The sequence below is a fragment of the Lissotriton helveticus genome, chromosome 11 (assembly GCF_964261635.1).
Source record: "Lissotriton helveticus chromosome 11, aLisHel1.1, whole genome shotgun sequence".
Taxonomy (NCBI): Eukaryota; Metazoa; Chordata; class Amphibia; order Caudata; family Salamandridae; genus Lissotriton; species Lissotriton helveticus.
The window spans coordinates 158,896,496-158,912,798 of record NC_136072.1 but is presented as its reverse complement, the minus strand read 5'-3'; the positions used below and the strand labels follow the sequence as shown (position 1 = coordinate 158,912,798).

Below are 16,303 nucleotides of genomic sequence, written 5' to 3'. Positions count from 1 at the left end.
GATTGGAGATGGGCGCACTCTAGAACCACATCCCTCCCCAATAAGGGTCCAGAATTGTCTAGAGTTCCCATGGACGGCGGCTTCACGCAATCCAATCCATAACAGGTCCTCTTTTTCTCTTTTCATTTTTTTCTTTAACCTGCACCTCCTCCTTTTGAGAAGAGATATTTTCTGGGATCTTTCTACTGCACCACCTAAATATTGTTCCCTCACCAGTTTGTTTATTTCCTTATTGAGGGAAACAACCGCTTTTGGGAGGGAATTTTTTTTCCTAATTAGGTTCGATTTTTTAACTGCGGAGATGACCTCCTTTATGAAAACATCAAAAGAGCTCTCTTCCACCCCCTGCCAACGTGGTAGCAGCTGCAGTGTGCTCTCTCCAGCCAGCTACAAAACTGGCATATGAACGCAATCATTCCATATACAAGGGTTGACATTAATTGACATTAATTTGCGCCCTGTGAACTTGCAAAGTATTGTTGTGTCCGGGGCTGTCATGTTGTTGAGCAGTCTTTGGGAAGTGGTGTTTAGTGCCTGGGCTGAGTCTTTCAAGACTTTCAGGTGGGCTTCTCTGCGCCCTTGTTTCATCAATCCAAAGCCTAGATATTTGTAGGCGGTTTACCTTTCCAGCTTTGCTTCCTCCCCCCCAAAATTGTCCCTTTTAATTTATTTTATGCCAAGAATTATAAACTTGGTTATAGAAATGCTAATTTCGATTGTAATGATTTTATAGTAGGAAGCAAGTGCATCCAGTAATTTTTGGAGCTCTGTGGGAGTCTGGTCTCATATTATAATATCATCAGCATATTGCAGTGCTTGGATCTCAGTCCTCGCCACCTCTACGGGAAAGGCTCTTGCTTTCGCAAAGGCTTGGTTATAAACAACAAAAAACTTGAATTTGCCAACGACTTCTCATACTTAGGAACTGTCTTCGACAGAAGGGGTTCATGGGCAAAAGCCATCAATTTTGGAAAATTGGTTTTTGCCAAAGACACGGGTGCTTTGATCAACTTTGCCAGGAAGTGAGGAAAGTGTCCTATTAACGACCTGTTGATAATATTCAAAGCCAAATGTACTTCAGTTGCTCTGTATGGAGCTGGTTATTGGGGTTATGCAAATGTAGAGTCTCTCCAGGAGGTTGAGAATAGGTTTCTAAGATATCTTTTATCTGTCCCAAATAGCACATCCACGTATATTTGTCACACTGAACTGGGACTTTCACATCTGTCCGGCCTAATTAGAATTCAGCCGATTTTATTATGGCACAAGGTTTGGACAGGCGTTACCACTGGTCTCAACCAGAACGTTATAAAAGATTATCTGAACTTGCAACGGGTACAATGTATGGCTCGCATATGTTAAATCTTAATGCATGACTTAGATTGTCCTGAGTACTTTGTTAACCCTGATTGCCTGTATCTTATTATGAGGAAGGAATTAAAGGTACTATGGGGCACATTAGGATGGCGGGCGGACAAAGTCCGCCCGTCATCCTGTCGTAAAAAGGGGGTCCCGTGTGTGCCAGTAGGATGCGCCCGCCACAGTGGCGGGCGCATCCTGCATCCCTAACATTGTGGCGGGCGGTGCACTCAGCACTGCCCGCCACCATGCCAGGGAGGCATGTTGTGCTCTTCCATGCACAACATGGCAGGCACTGCTCGGTGCCTGCCATGTTGTGAATGGAACTCCATGTGCACCCCCCCCCCTCCCCCAAGAGTCCATGGGGGCCCACAACGGGCCCCCAAGTAGACTCCGCATGCTTTTCCGCCACGGAAAGGCATCTGTAAACCCATTCCAATATGGCTGGCGGTGTCTGTCTTTCAGACACTGCCACCATATAGAATCCTTTTCCGCCCGGTCGACATGTTGACCGTGCGGAGAAGGTCTTTCCGTCCGTCGTAGACCCCCCAGCCATTATAATATGTCCGGGGGTCATTTCTGCACGGATGGCGGGCGGATCGCCCCCGCCGGGCCGGCGGTGGCTACCGCCGGCCCGGCGGGAGCGATCCGCCCGCCATCCTAATGGGGCCCTATGTATCAATCACTTGGAGACGATTATATTGTCCTCTAATATTATGAAAACATCAGTCAGAGCTAATCAAATGCTCTTGACTCAAACCGGGATACAACCACATCTATTATACACCACAAGAAATTATTTGTTGACGTGCCTACGCCTAAGCAATTTCCATAACTTGGTTACATTCCCTCAGATGAATGATTGGTCATGCTCTCTTTGCCCATGCCCCTGCGATGAGATATCTGCACAGTCAAGAATCCACATTCTATTATTCTGCAAGTTTTATATTTTAATCGGGAAAATATGGATTCTGCCTTCTCTGAAAACGAAAGGACTAAGACAATGTCGACCTGCTTTCATTAAGCTACAATTCTTAGATGATGACGTTTTTACAAACCACATTGTAAAATATCTGAAAGGGGTGGTCAGAACTAGGAAACCTATGCAAGGTCCTTCCTTCGCTTAAATGATTATGGTTTTTATCTATGGCATGGCTGTGCACTGAAATTAGCTTACAGTTCTTCTCTTCGTAATTTTTAACAGGTGCAATTTTTAATACATGCTTGTAATTTTTAACAGATGCTATTTTTAATACATACTTGTCAAATTTCAATTACATGAATTGATATATTCTCGCTATTGTGATGTATTGTGCTTTTATAATTTGACATTTTAAATCGAATAAAGCGTATCTTGACTTGACTAACCAATTTTAAATCTTGCTTTGAAAATATGCAAGAAAGTCCTTTCCTCGCTAATTTTCAGATTGGGACATGAAATCTACTGATATCCATCTACATACATCTATATTACAAAATGTAATTCCTCAACCGTTCTGGTATCACTGGCTACAGGTCACTCCTGAGGCTAAGACATACAGAGTCTACATATCTATGACTTAAGAACCACAGAATGAAAGCTACTCCCACTTTAAAGCAGGCTCCAGGGCTCCTAATCAGCCTAGTAAATATAAATGCAGTTTCTACTCTGCAAAAGTATGTCCACCCAATCACTTATCAATACTCACGCCAATACAACTCTCATGCATTCACAGTGCACCATACTACAATGCCTCTTCTGCTGATGGTTGTTGTGCTGAGAGTGTTGTACTGCAGGATCCACTAGGTCTGCTGGTATACCTGATATAAATACCTAAACAGATACATGTGTTCCAAGGATGAAACACAGAAAACTGTTGCCAGAGATCCAGGCCCTCTACACTGGCTAAAGAGGCATTACTGGGAACTGTATACAGAAGAAAAAGAAAAGAAAAGCGTTCCTTTTGTGGAAAGAAAAGCCAGGATGGGAGACATTGATGTCTAAACATATTCAGAATTAACTGTGACGAGCGGTATAATCTTCCTAAGTCTCTGGAAATATAAGAGAGTGGTGAGGTGACCTTTGTATGTATGGGGTGGATTCCACGTACAGAGTCAGGACTGTACTGGCAACATTTGCTGTATGGCAACATTGTGACTCGGTCTTGTCCTGCTGGATGTGTGATATTAACACATGTGACCAGAAGACACCAAGGAACTACTAGTGGCGGAGTTATCAGATGGCTCCATGTCATGAAAGCCTCACTCTCCAGTTACTGGCTTCCATTTAATAACATATAGCAATATGCGCATTTTAGTACTGGTTTACCACCACTGGAGTAAAATAATGGTATGTAATGATTATTTACACAATGGCATAGAGGCAACTGGTGAAATTAACTTTGGGACAATTGAAAAACATATGCCACATAAAGCTAAGAAATATATAAGGATGCAGGGATTGCATTTTACAAAAACATCAATTCTTATTTCAAACGTATAATTGAGCGAACATCTATCAAAAAGCAGGATGACGGTAATTGCGCTGCACAGACCTGTGTGAGATCGAAAATGTTTGTTGAACTCTCCAGAAGAAATAAACGTTTTCGCACAAACACTGCAACTGTATGGCTTCTCGCCTATAAAAAGGAATAGAGGCAATGAGACAGAGAAACTTTTGTTAGGTCGGTAGTACAGTAGTAAATCCCAATGTATTCTGCTTACTTTTAAAAGAACAGTTTGTTTTATCACACAGCATGCTAGTTTGTTTGACAGTCAGATCTCGTTATTCTCATTAAACCTTTTTATTTTTAGAAAAACCAAACCAGTTTTAGACTTTGAAGTATTTCCAAAGCAAACCTTTATCTTTTGTATGTGTAAATACGTCTTTAGAAGCATCTACCTGGCATGGGCTTCCAAGTGTTCTTAGACAAACTAACCTAAGCCCTGCAGCGACTAATTCAGTCGCAGCAACAGAGATGTGCTTTAAGCAACTTTTATAATTTTGTTAGACACATTTAAGTGCAGCTACTGACACTGATATTTCTTTGTCTTCTTTCAAACATTGCAGGAATACAAACAAATCCATTAAAAGCTTAAAAGAAGGCAATTATTTACATATGTTGTTGTGAAGAAATCACTAAGTTTTAAGCGGAATCTCCCGGGGTGAAATAGAATACTGGCAGGGCTAATACTCTCATGAAAGATGTTTGCAAGGATGCTGATATGGAAATTAAACCAACAGGTGCTGGATACAGGCTCCCTCCGACTTAACCAGGTCTAGTTTCAAAAGGGTATATATCCACAGAGCACGGGGTAAAAGCACAAACTACAATGGCTAGCATGGGCCTTCCCTAGGGGAGTAGTGCCATGGCATTGGCCTTTCCTAACTACTCAAGTACATTTGATACCAACAATTGTAAACTAATAACTACAGGTGACCTTGAGAATTAATCAATCACACAAAAGGTGATGTGTTTTCAACAAGTTTAACTATTGGTGATTAGTCGGGGTACCATTCCAACCCACCATTCTTTTGCCCACCATGCCATCTCAGATTAGACTTAGCCATATGGAAGTAAATGTCGGTCCTGCTAAAAAAAAAAAACGGTAGAACCGGAACAGTAACTGTATCACAAGCAACCAAAGACTAGTCTTGGGTTGCTTGTGTTCTGGTTCAGGGAGAAGCAGGACCAAGGCTGATTTGCATTCAGCTGGGTCTAATATGAGGCTCATAGTTGACAAAAATGATGGGTTGGAATGCTACCCCGGCGATTACTAGGGGTAAAGGTTAGACTATTTGCAAACATTTCTCCCATTACTTTTTGTGTGTTTCCTGAGAATTGATGCCTATAACTAATGAAATCTACAGAGACGTGAGGCAAAGTTCTGATCGTGCACCTCTAATATTATATGTTTGGTTTAAATCACAACTTCCTGCCTGCTCGTCTCTTCCCTCCGAAATAAAGTACTTCTCCCAATCTCATAATTGGATAGGTCAATGGCATCGCTAGATAGCACTCTTGTGGGCCTAAGAAGCACACCAACTCTTATTTTTTAACACACTAGCTACAGGGCACTGACAGTAATGGTACCCATGGTGTGTATTACAACAAAGTGGATAAGGAGAAAGAGTGATATTTCAACAGGTTCAAGATCCAATATATTCTGAATTATAGGACTCTGGACATTTTAGTGGCAGGCTGAGATGGGGACAGAATGGGAAACTGAAAAAAACAAAGGAAAGATTAGTGGCCTGGGCCTCTGCTGGTTCAGTACTAAGTATGCTGGTCCCTTCGCTCTCCTGTGCCTCACGTGTATGATTACTCTCCTTATTTCATTCATTGACAAACTGGAAACAACAGCTCTCACAAAAATGTTTCATCTTCCTCCATTCGACCTCCTGAAATGTTACAAATATAACCTAATTTCACATCAGTATTGCGCCTTTTGTAAATGTTGCCACTCTCAAATGGAATTTCAAAGCAGCTAAAGTGCAATTATCACTTTTTAGTCCTCACATTCCTGGAACTTTGTCTCATTTGCACAAACTGGTTCACGCAACTTGTCTTTAATGCACTGTTTTAGGATCAAGGTATGAACAGTTACAAGTAAAAAAATGTAATTGAACAAAAACTTAGGGCCATGGGCAAGAATGCAGACTTGTCTGACAGTTGTTAAAGGTGGGTATATTCAATACACTCATTTCATCATTGTATGCATATATGTCTCTTTGAATTTCTAAACCAAAAACCTTGTTGGTGGGCAATATTATCTTGTAATTATTGATGCTATGTGAATGGATCTTATCCTTTTTATAAGTTTTAAAATTGTATATATCGGATAGTTTTTATTATATCTGATGGGAATATGTCTTTGTAAAGGAATTTTTTAATGATTAATCTAGTTATTATGATTGCAATGTGAAGTTGTTGTGATTGCAATGATTTTAAGTAATCAAGCAATAAAGATTTATTACAACCAAACCTTGTTGGTGTTCAATAAAGCGCAGGACAGGGGGCAAGTATAACACTGCAAAGCAAGGGGGCAAGCAAAGCAATGGGAAAATATTGTACAAGATGCTGTGGACGTAGACTGTGAAAGTTTTCTTCTTCCTGACAAGTTTAGTCTCTAACCTGGCAATATCAAAGCTCCTCGTCTGGTGTTGGCTTGTCACCTGCCTGCCAATATGGTAACCGACCTAATGCCTGCTACCAGAATCAGTTTCAAGCGGATTTACTTGGGTCTGGTCAAAATGCACAAGTTGATGGAAGCTTGGGTAGACGCTTCCCAGGATGACTGACTATGAAACTTTTGTGACTCCCATGACAGAGTCCAGAAGCAAACTTTTTACTCTGTCCTTGTTTTAAGACTTTTTTTTCCACATCGAATTTGTGAAGTGATTGCCAGTTATAAGTGGAATTTGCATATCTGTGGCAAAACAATCACGAGTACAATATGTACATTTTGGACGTATTTTAATCAGGTTTCTGTAACGAATTACACATTTTAGGAATATATATGTAATTAACAAAGTATCTGAATGCAGAGCGGTATATATGTGTTTGAATGTTGCTGTTTATGTGCTTTTTCAACTAAAATAAACTATTCATTTAAATAAAATTATCTAAATTGCAATCTGGGTCCTAAAACACATATGCGGGGAAAAACATGAGTACTTCGGCACAACCAACTCACAAAATGGGTTTAGAAAAAAAGGAAAAGTGATTTAACTGTCGCCCACCACGAAATTCATTGATTTGCAGGGTTTGCACTGGCCAAATTACTTAATACATCTGGCTAATATTGAAGTCGCTATGACGTCTAGAGTTATAATAATACAAACGTGTAAATGTTATCTATATTTGATCGGACAGGGTTTAAGACAGTAGTAAAAGATCTTTCAAGAAAAAGTTAAATATGACTCCTACATTTTAATAAAAGACTGTTGCCCAAACAACGACGATTGAAAACCACCTCAGGGTTCCATAACTTTTTAGGAAAACACGGAAAACAACCAACCCTAAATTAAACCCCAGTGAAACAACACCACCCTCCTTTGTGCTGCAGACATTGGGAAGATTGCAACAAATTTTTTTTTAACAATGTTACGGTTGTACAGTCGACGCTGCATCGGCGACGGTTGATACACAGGAAGTTGCATCAGAGAGTGCAGCAGACAAAATGGTACTTTGTGAATTTAGGGCAAGGCACGTGTTGATTTAAGAGGGAGAGAGTGGCATTACTGGCGTCTTTAGATGGCCATTATGAAGAAAAATGAAGAGCTAATGATCCATCCAAGAGAGATGACAGGTAGAGTTTGAGTGTGAGGAACCAGAGTAGCAGGAATTAAGTTCCAAAGTGTGCCTTTCATTGTGGATGTGGAGTAATTATCTGATTCAAATTAAGAGATAAGCAGTCTTCAAATAGATTGCATCTAAGTGAGTTTCAGCGGAGCTTTCTGGAATGAGGATAAAGCTAGTCCTGTGGGAGACAGCTTATCAGGCAAAAAAGGGTGCTGTGTGTCTAGGGTCTCCTTTGGACTCGCATACAGAAATAGGTGACCACTCAGGTGCACTAAATACTGGTGCTCTGCCCTCTTTACTAAGCACTTAATAATTAAGGCGTGTACGTATGGATTTGTCTAGGGTCCCCCATCTGATATCTAGAGTCTAGTTCTCTAACTGCTTTCTACCAGTGTCATGCCAGATCTCTGGGGCATGTGTGACACAAAGGCAGTTAGGCAGTCCTTGTAACAATTACGACTTCTGTTTCTGGAGACAAAGGAACCAGGCACTACTGTGACTTCACTCAACAGAAAGGTACCTCCTATTTAGGCCTTCAATTTCAGAGGGCAACAAAGTTGAATGATCCAGGCTTACTCTTGGAGGATAGTGTGGAGTAGAAGACTAGGTCAGACACTACATGTATAGAACACAATTTTAATAATTTCGAAGTAGGTATACTTTTGAAAAAAGAAAAATACTCATTATACACTCCATAACTTTAAAAAGTGATATGGCACATGCAGCTCGATCACTCACACACATACACATTACCATGTGCGATTGTACTCTTCTCGCAACTCTTAAATATTCACCTACACACACAATTTCTCTCACACTCCTTTTCACTAGCACTTATCATGTGCCTTCTTAGATTGCAGAGCTTGCTCACGACGTTTTGCCCCTACTTGCCATCTCCAGACTGAAGTCTGATCTCTGGTAACAGTATCTGGAGTACACACACCCAGTATCAGCAGTGGGAAGGCACAGTTTCTGTCACCAGGAGAAGCATGCAACAATGTCCCTGCCTAGGCCTGCACACGCTTCCTTCATCACAAGAGCTTACTGACTGCTGGTCATGAGCGCAGTGCATCAAAGGCATAATCTTCGGGAAGTGTGGCTGAAAATCCTTAGAAAGACACAGAAGCATGAGGAAAGCTGCAATAGCATTGGGACCCAGCCACAACTCGTACAAACTCACCAGTCAAACACATTGCAGTTCATGAAGAGAATTCACAATCTTCAGGAGGTATTTGTAGTTTGTATTTGTAGTTAGACTTATAAGGCGCACAGCTACCCACATGGGGTCTACCGGCGCCGCTTGAGGTGCCACTGAAAGCCCAACAACTATCACTGAGGTAAGAGCCAAGTTTTGAGATCTCTTCGAAATTTCATCCAAGATGGTTCGAGTTTCAGCGCGGCAGGGAGAGAGTTCCACAGTTTAGGAGCCAGACAAGAGAAGGAGCGTCCGCCCATTCTCGTCAGTTTAAAACGTAAAATCCGAAAATTCCCTAGGGATGAAGATCTTAGGAGGCGTGGTGGAGAGTATTTTTTGGACCAGAGACTGGAGGTACGCCAGAGCAGACCCCTGCTTGACCTTGTGCATGAAGCAGAGGGCCTTAAATTTAACTCAGCTTTCGATACGAAGCCAGTGTAAATCTTTTAGATAAGGGGAAATAGAGGATCTCCAGGGGACATTGCAAAGAAGACGTGCGGCTGAGTTTTGGTCAAGCTGGAGTTTCCTCTGGATTTCCACGGTAGCTCCAAGGTAAAGCACATTACCGTAGTCCAGGCGAGAGGTGACCAAAGCCTGGACTACAGTCCACCTTCTCGAGTCCGGGAGCATCCAGAGGATTTTCCGGAGCCACCCTAAGATGGAGAAATAGGTGGCTGCCACTCTAACCACTTGGTGTCGCATAGAGAGTGAATCGTCCAAAACAAAGCCAAGGTTTCGCACCTGCGCAACAGGCAGGGGTAACTGGCCCATTTCCGGAGGCCAATGTTGGGGGCCCCAGAGATGTTTATGCTTGCCCATGATGACCACCTCCGTCTTATCGCCGTTCAATTTCAGGAGATTCGCCTGCATCCACTCTGCCACTCGGCTGAGTCCCTGTTTAAGAGCAGAAGGAGCACTAGGCTCAGCCGAGGAAAGGGAGAAGATAATTTGAGTGTCGTCTGCGTAGGAGTAGAGGGAGAGTCCAGTGTCTTCCACGATGGTTGCCAGGGGTCTCACATAGATGTTAAAGAGCATAGGGCTCAGTGAGGACCCCTGGGGCACCCCATGCGCAGACGAACGGACAGAGGAAGAGGAGTTAGAGGAAGCAACCTGAAATGATCAGCCGCTCAAGAAAGAGGACAGCCAGGCCAGCGCAGAGCCAGTCACCCCAGCCGCCTTTAGTGCGTTCAGGAGGACAAGGTGCGAGACCGTATCAAATGCGGCGCTTAAGTCTAAAAGTATAAGCGCCGAGGTTTCGCCCTGATCGAGGCGAGAGCGTAGGCTCTCGGTAACCCCCAGAAGAGTGGTCTCCGTGGAGAAATGGGTGCGGAACCCAGATTGGGACGGATGCAAAAATCCTGTAATCTCCACGTGGGAGGTTAAATGTGTGTTAATGTGCCTCTCCAAGATCTTTGAGAACATTGGCAACAAAGAGATGGGGCGGTAGTTAGAAAACATCTTAGGATCTGCGCCGGGTTTTTTCAGGAGTGGAACCACCATGGCTCTTTTCCATTCATCCGGGACAATAGATTCCCGTAATGAGGAATTAAGGAGCTCTTGAATGACCAAAAGTAGATCAGGCGATAGCTGTCTAAGAATGTCAATAGGGATTGGATCCAAGGGAGAGCCTGAGTTTACCTTGGCCATACAATCACGAAGCGAGCTCTGATCTAACTGGGGCCACTCCATAACCTGTGTCATAAATAATGGAGATCCATGTGTTCCTGAAATGGAAGGATCCTGAGGAATCCCAGTGAGGGCGGACAAAAGGGAGTTGTAGATTGTATCGACTTTAGATATAAAAAAGTCAGCAATTGCGTTACATTGAATTTCCCCCAGAACCGGGGGGGTAGGGGAGGTATTTGAGCCCGCCAGCTTCTTCACCATTGAAAAGAGGGCTTTCGGCCGGCTAGTAGCACTATTGATGGACTCCGAAACATATAGGGCTTTCGCCTTTCTGCAGGCTCGATGGTACTGCCTGAGCGTTGAGCGATATTTCAGTTTATCACTTGGGGAGTATGTTTTCCTCCAGATTCTCTCCTGATGTTTACATTTGGACTTCAGTTTTTTCAGGGCGTTTGTAAACCACGGGGCTGGAGGGAGATGTGTGATGGGACGTCTAGAGCATAGTGGCAGATGACGGTTAATGTTAGAGGATAGCCAGTGAAAAACTTTCTGATTCAAAGTAGTGCACTTCAGCTTGGTGTCAGGGCGGCTAGCCGATAGTGAGGCGTTAAACGCGGGAATGTTCAGCTTGGCCCAGGCCCTGTAGCTACCCAAAGCGCCGGAAAGAGTTGCTTTCTTGGCACTCTCAACAGCCAAGCTGAAATGAATAGCGAAGTGGTCTGACCAGTCAAGGGGGAGAACGGGGACGCTACGAGATATTAGAAATGATGGGGTCAAGTAAGTGTCCAGCGTGGTGGGTTGGGCCTTGATTGCAAAGTATTAAGTTGATGGCCTCGCAGTCAGATAGAAGCATGCTGCTAACGCTGTTTTGGGTGTCTTCTAAATGAAGGTTCAAATCCCCCAAAATAGTGAAATTGTCTGACTTCAGAGCGAATGGGGCTGCTAGCTCCGCAAATGTTGATAGCCACTGGGTAGGTTTGTTGGGGGGCTATAAATCAATATACCTGATAGTGTCAATTGAATGGGACACCGCTAATTTGAACAGAGCGGCTTCGCAGTCAGGAAAAGGGAGAGCTTCAAGGTGACAGGAATGGATAGCCTTAAAAACGATCGCTATCCCTCCACCTTTCCCAGTGCCTCTGTCTTGTCTAATAATAACATAGCCGGGGGGTAAGGCACTGGCCACATCCGGCCCAGAACTGGCATGAAGCCAGGTTTCTGTTAAGAACAGAGCATCTGGCTGGGCGGAAGTAAGGAGGTCGAAAATGTGATCTTTGTTTTTTGACAATGAGCGGCAGTTAATGCTCCAAAACTTGTAGGATTGAATTGATGGCGCTACATACTCAGTTACATGGCTAAGAGCAAGGTGACAGTGGGGGCATATCGCCAGGACTTTAGCTGATAAGTCAAGGAGCGGACAAATGGGGGGGTTGCCTCCCATCCTGCGCAGCTCCTCGGCAGAGTATGAGACGGGGCAGCAAGTTTCTGCCACGTCTAGGGCAGAGTTTCTGGCCGCAGGGCGCTGAAGAGCGCTGACGGGCGCAGACGGGCTTGCCTCTGGCGCGCCTCCGGTGTGCCATCGGCGCCCCCGCTGCGCGCGCAAGCTGCGCGTTTGCATCCGGTGGTTTAAATACCTGCTGGTCAGCGCGGGAGGGGCGTCCTGGAAGCCGGCAAAGTCCTTCCTCTATCCCGCAATGACAGCGAGAGAAGGGGAGGGCGCCGAGTCTCAAGGGTGCAGTTCTCCCTAAAGGCTAAAAAGAAAGTCACAGGGATAGAGTATTGCCCTGGCACGGCGCAAGACTGCAGATGAAAGGAAATGTGGAACAAAGTTCCAGTGAGTATAAAATCTTTTATTGTGCAAGTATGCGGAACACAGAAAGAAAAGTGATCTTAAAAACAGGCGTCGCCAACAGCAGTAAATTAGGACTGTCCTCGCTGCGCGTTTGCATCCGGTGGTTTAAATACCTGCCGGTCAGTGCGGGAGGGGCGTCCTGGAAGCCGGCAAAGTCCTTCCTCTATCCCGCAATGACAGCGAGAGAAGGGGAGGGCGCCGAGTCTCAAGGGTGCAGTTCTCCCTAAAGGCTAAAAAGAAAGTCACAGGGATAGAGTATTGCCCTGGCACGGCGCAAGACTGCAGATAAAAGGAAATGTGGAACAAAGTTCCAGTGAGTATAAAATCTTTTATTGTGCAAGTATGCGGAACACAGAAAGAAAAGTGATCTTAAAAACAGGCGTCGCCAACAGCAGTAAATTAGGACTGTCCTCACACAATGAACAAAGATCTTGGTACTCCAAAAGATCAAGAAATTTGAGAGTGTGTTTGGGATGTGTGGCACCTACTGAAGTAAATGAATGGCCATTATCCCCTTGAAAACAGAGGGAGCCTAGAACCTAGTTGCAAATCGATGTGGAGTACAAATCAGCTAAATACAGGCATCAATACTATTCCCACCCATCCTCAATGGAAGCAAGGGAAAAGGGTCAGACATAGAACGTTGGTGCAAGCTGGATGGCAGAGAAGCATCAGTGTTAAAGTGACCAAGATAACCTTACTCAATTACTGCAGCCATCCCTATGATCACTCCTTCTCAGCCTTCAGTTCAGAACCCTCTCACACTTTTGCCTCCATTATATGTGTAAAATATGCAGACGCCCGGCCCTCTACCTAGTAGTGCAAAGTTCTCACCATTCCCAAATACACTCTTGACCCCTTCCCGCCACTTGCCACTTGATTCCATATTTCACACGGAGCAACAACCACACCTCTCATTCGCTTCAACGCCATAATTCTTTTTTTTTTAAACTTTCTTTTTTTCAGTAAAATAAACAATACAGTCCCCCCCAAAATTGGCATCAGTATAGATAGATACAGGTGTACACAGTTCACAGTCCTAGTATGGCTCCAACAGTAGCAGATATAACAGGAGATGCTAGATTCAAATCCTCGGGATGCAATGCTAGTATAGACACTGACAATAAGTGACTTGTGCGCAGTCAACAGGGTATTACTCCACCACCTACTCTCCCTTCCCACCTCCCGCCGCCCCATCCTCAGGTCCCGATTCCTCGGAGAACAATGCTGCACTAGTTGCATCGGAGTCGCTGTCAGCCGACCCCACAGCGCACATCATACGCCATGCAAGTAAGTCCTCCGGTAACCGTTCATCTCTACGCGTATGCTTGATGTGCGTTTCTTCAGCCAATGTCCATTCCCCCACATCCCGAAGCCACAGTGTCATGTCTGGCGCCCTTTGTCCCATCCAGGTAATAGACACCCTCCTTCTAGCCAGTACCAAGAGCAGTTGTAGCATTTTATATGACAGATTCCTCTTCCTGGGTCTGGGGACCAGGGCTAACAAGCAATGGAGCGGGGTTAGGTCAAGACTCAGACTCGTGACCTTCCGGATGTGTACCACCACTACCCTCCAAAAGTCTCCCACCAGAGGGCACTCCCAGGCCAAATGGAGAAATCCGGCTCCGACTGAACCACACCTAGGACAGGCATCCGATTTATCCGCAGCAATGCGGTGCAAAGCAACTGGGGTTACATAAGTGCGGTGCATGAAATTAAAATGGATCAGTTTAAAACGTGCATTACACGACACCTTCCTGGTAAGCGTCCCTATCCGCTTCCGCTGTCCCGGGTCTAAGGCAACCCCTAGATCCGCCTCCCATGCCGCCCAGGACGGGGAAATCGGGGGGGCTGAGTTACATCTTAACGCCGTATATAACAGCGTTATCAGTCTCCGTCCTGTGCCGCACGACAGCAGGATATTCAGAGTATGGGACACCGGGGGCGCCTCAGGAAACTGGGGCCAGGTCGCCCTCGCCATGTCCTGCAGGCCTCTATAGTGAAGGTATTGACCCCCAGTAAGACTGAAGGCCTCCGTAGCGCTCTCCAGGGTCACGAAGGACTCGTCTGGATACAGGTCTGCCAAGGTGTCACAGCCGCCCTCACGCCACTCCCGAAACGACATGTGCTCCTCCATTAGTGTGACCGGTGCTAATATCCATAGTGGTAGCTCCCTATGAAAAGGGGCCCGTCTCAGCACCCTTTCCACAACTCGTTGCCAAAGTCCCACGGTGTGTCGGACAATGTACGGCAGCGCGTCATCCGCTCCTCTGCCACGCATTAGAGCCACTTGCAACGCCTTCTCATCTGCGCTACCAGCCAGGAGTTGCAACTCCCAATTGTCCGTACCCGCGAACCAGCGCGCAGCAGGTAGAAGTTGGGCCGCGTAATAATATAAATCAAAGCGCGGGGCTTAGAGGCCCCCCTCCTCCCAGCGTCTGACCACCTTGCGCAAGGCAACTCTGCTGCGCCTGCCCGCCCATAGCAGGGAGGTGAGCATCGTATTAGGCTTGTTGAAAATACGAGGGGGAAGAGGACAGAGGGTGTTCTGAAGGATATACAATACTCTAGGCAGCATCACCATCTTCGAGATGGCCAACCGTCCCATGAGAGAGAGCGGAAGCGTATTCCAGAAGGCTACAGATTGTTGTAGGGAAGTAAGGACACGGTCGGCGTTCCGGGCAAGCAACTGTTCATCAGAGACTGCCACCTGGACACCCAGATAGCGGAAGGCCTCCATCTCCCACCGCAATCCCAGGGGCGGGAAACCCACACTGGGGTCCTCACCGCAACCCACAAGGGGAAAGATCAGGGACTTCTCAGGATTAAGGCGCAGCCCAGAAGCTGCACCAAAGCGCTCTAAGTGGCGTAACAGGAGCGGTAGTGACTCCCGAGGGGAGGTCAGGTAGAACAGTGCATCGTCCGCGTAAAGCGAGACAAAGTGTACCCCATCTCCCACACGTATTCCCCAGGGCGCCATCTCCGCGCGGAGTGACACCGCCAGGGGCTCAATCGCCAAAGCGAATAGGAGCGGAGACAGGGGGCACCCCTATCGGGTGCCCCTGCCCAACTGCCACTCCTCCCAGCGGGCCGCTCCAAGTCTGACCCTGGCTGTGGGTGCACTGTACAGAATACGGATCCAGGCGCAGAAAAGGGGCCCCACCCCCGCCAACCGGAGCACCTCCAACAGGTACCCCCAGCAAACTGTATCGAAGGCTTTAGCCAGGTCTATCGAGACCAGGACCTGTGGCTCCTCCCTGTTGCGCACTTCATGTAGTACGTGGTTCAGGCGCCGGAGATTCATGGCGGTATTGCGGCCCGGGATGAACCCGCACTGATCATGATGAACCAAGCGCGCCATATGCGGCGCCAGCCGGGTGGCCAAGATCTTAGTGAGGATTTTCGCGTCGGTGTTGATTAAAGTAATTGGCCGGTAGGCCGCGGGGTCACAGCTATCCCCACCCGGTTTCAAGAGCATGCAGACTTCACCCTTCTGCATGGTGGGCGGGAGCATGGCACGCTCCATCGCCTCATGGTAAACCTGCAGGAGGTGAGGCGCGAGGGTATCCGCAAACACCTGGTAAAACTCCGGGGGGAAACCGTCGCCACCCGGTGTCTTAGCCCGCGGCAGGGCGGCCAACGCCACCTTGACCTCTTGAAGCGTCAGCGGAACGTCCATCTCCTCAGCATCCTCCTTAGAGAGGGCCTGAAGAGGCAAGTCCCGGAGGTATGGCTGATACGATGCCTCCGTTACCAGGGGGTCGGCGGTATAGACCTTCTGTAGATGGGTACGAAGCACCACAAGGAGGTCTCGTTCCGAGTGCACCAGGTCCCCAGCGGGGTTTCTCAGCACCACGGTTCGTGCAGGGGCTGATTCCCTGCGGAGAATCCAGGCCAGCAATCGGCCCGACTTGTCCCCCCTCACGGTGGAGACGCTGTCGATAGCGGCCAAGAGTGAATCTATCCAGCCGGTCCAGGATATCATGA

The 16,303-nt window shown here is 46.4% G+C and overlaps 1 protein-coding gene across 2 annotated transcripts in view; it reads right to left on the bottom strand.

Moving 5' to 3' along the window:
- Window positions 1-16,303, bottom strand: part of MYNN (myoneurin) — a 117,651-nt gene that overhangs the window by 25,830 nt on the left and 75,518 nt on the right. For both annotated transcript variants that reach the window (XM_078666013.1, XM_078666014.1), the window contains one exon: window positions 3,894-3,977. In XM_078666013.1, the coding sequence (XP_078522139.1) occupies window positions 3,894-3,977 (84 nt within the window). The remainder of the gene's footprint in view (window positions 1-3,893; window positions 3,978-16,303) is intronic.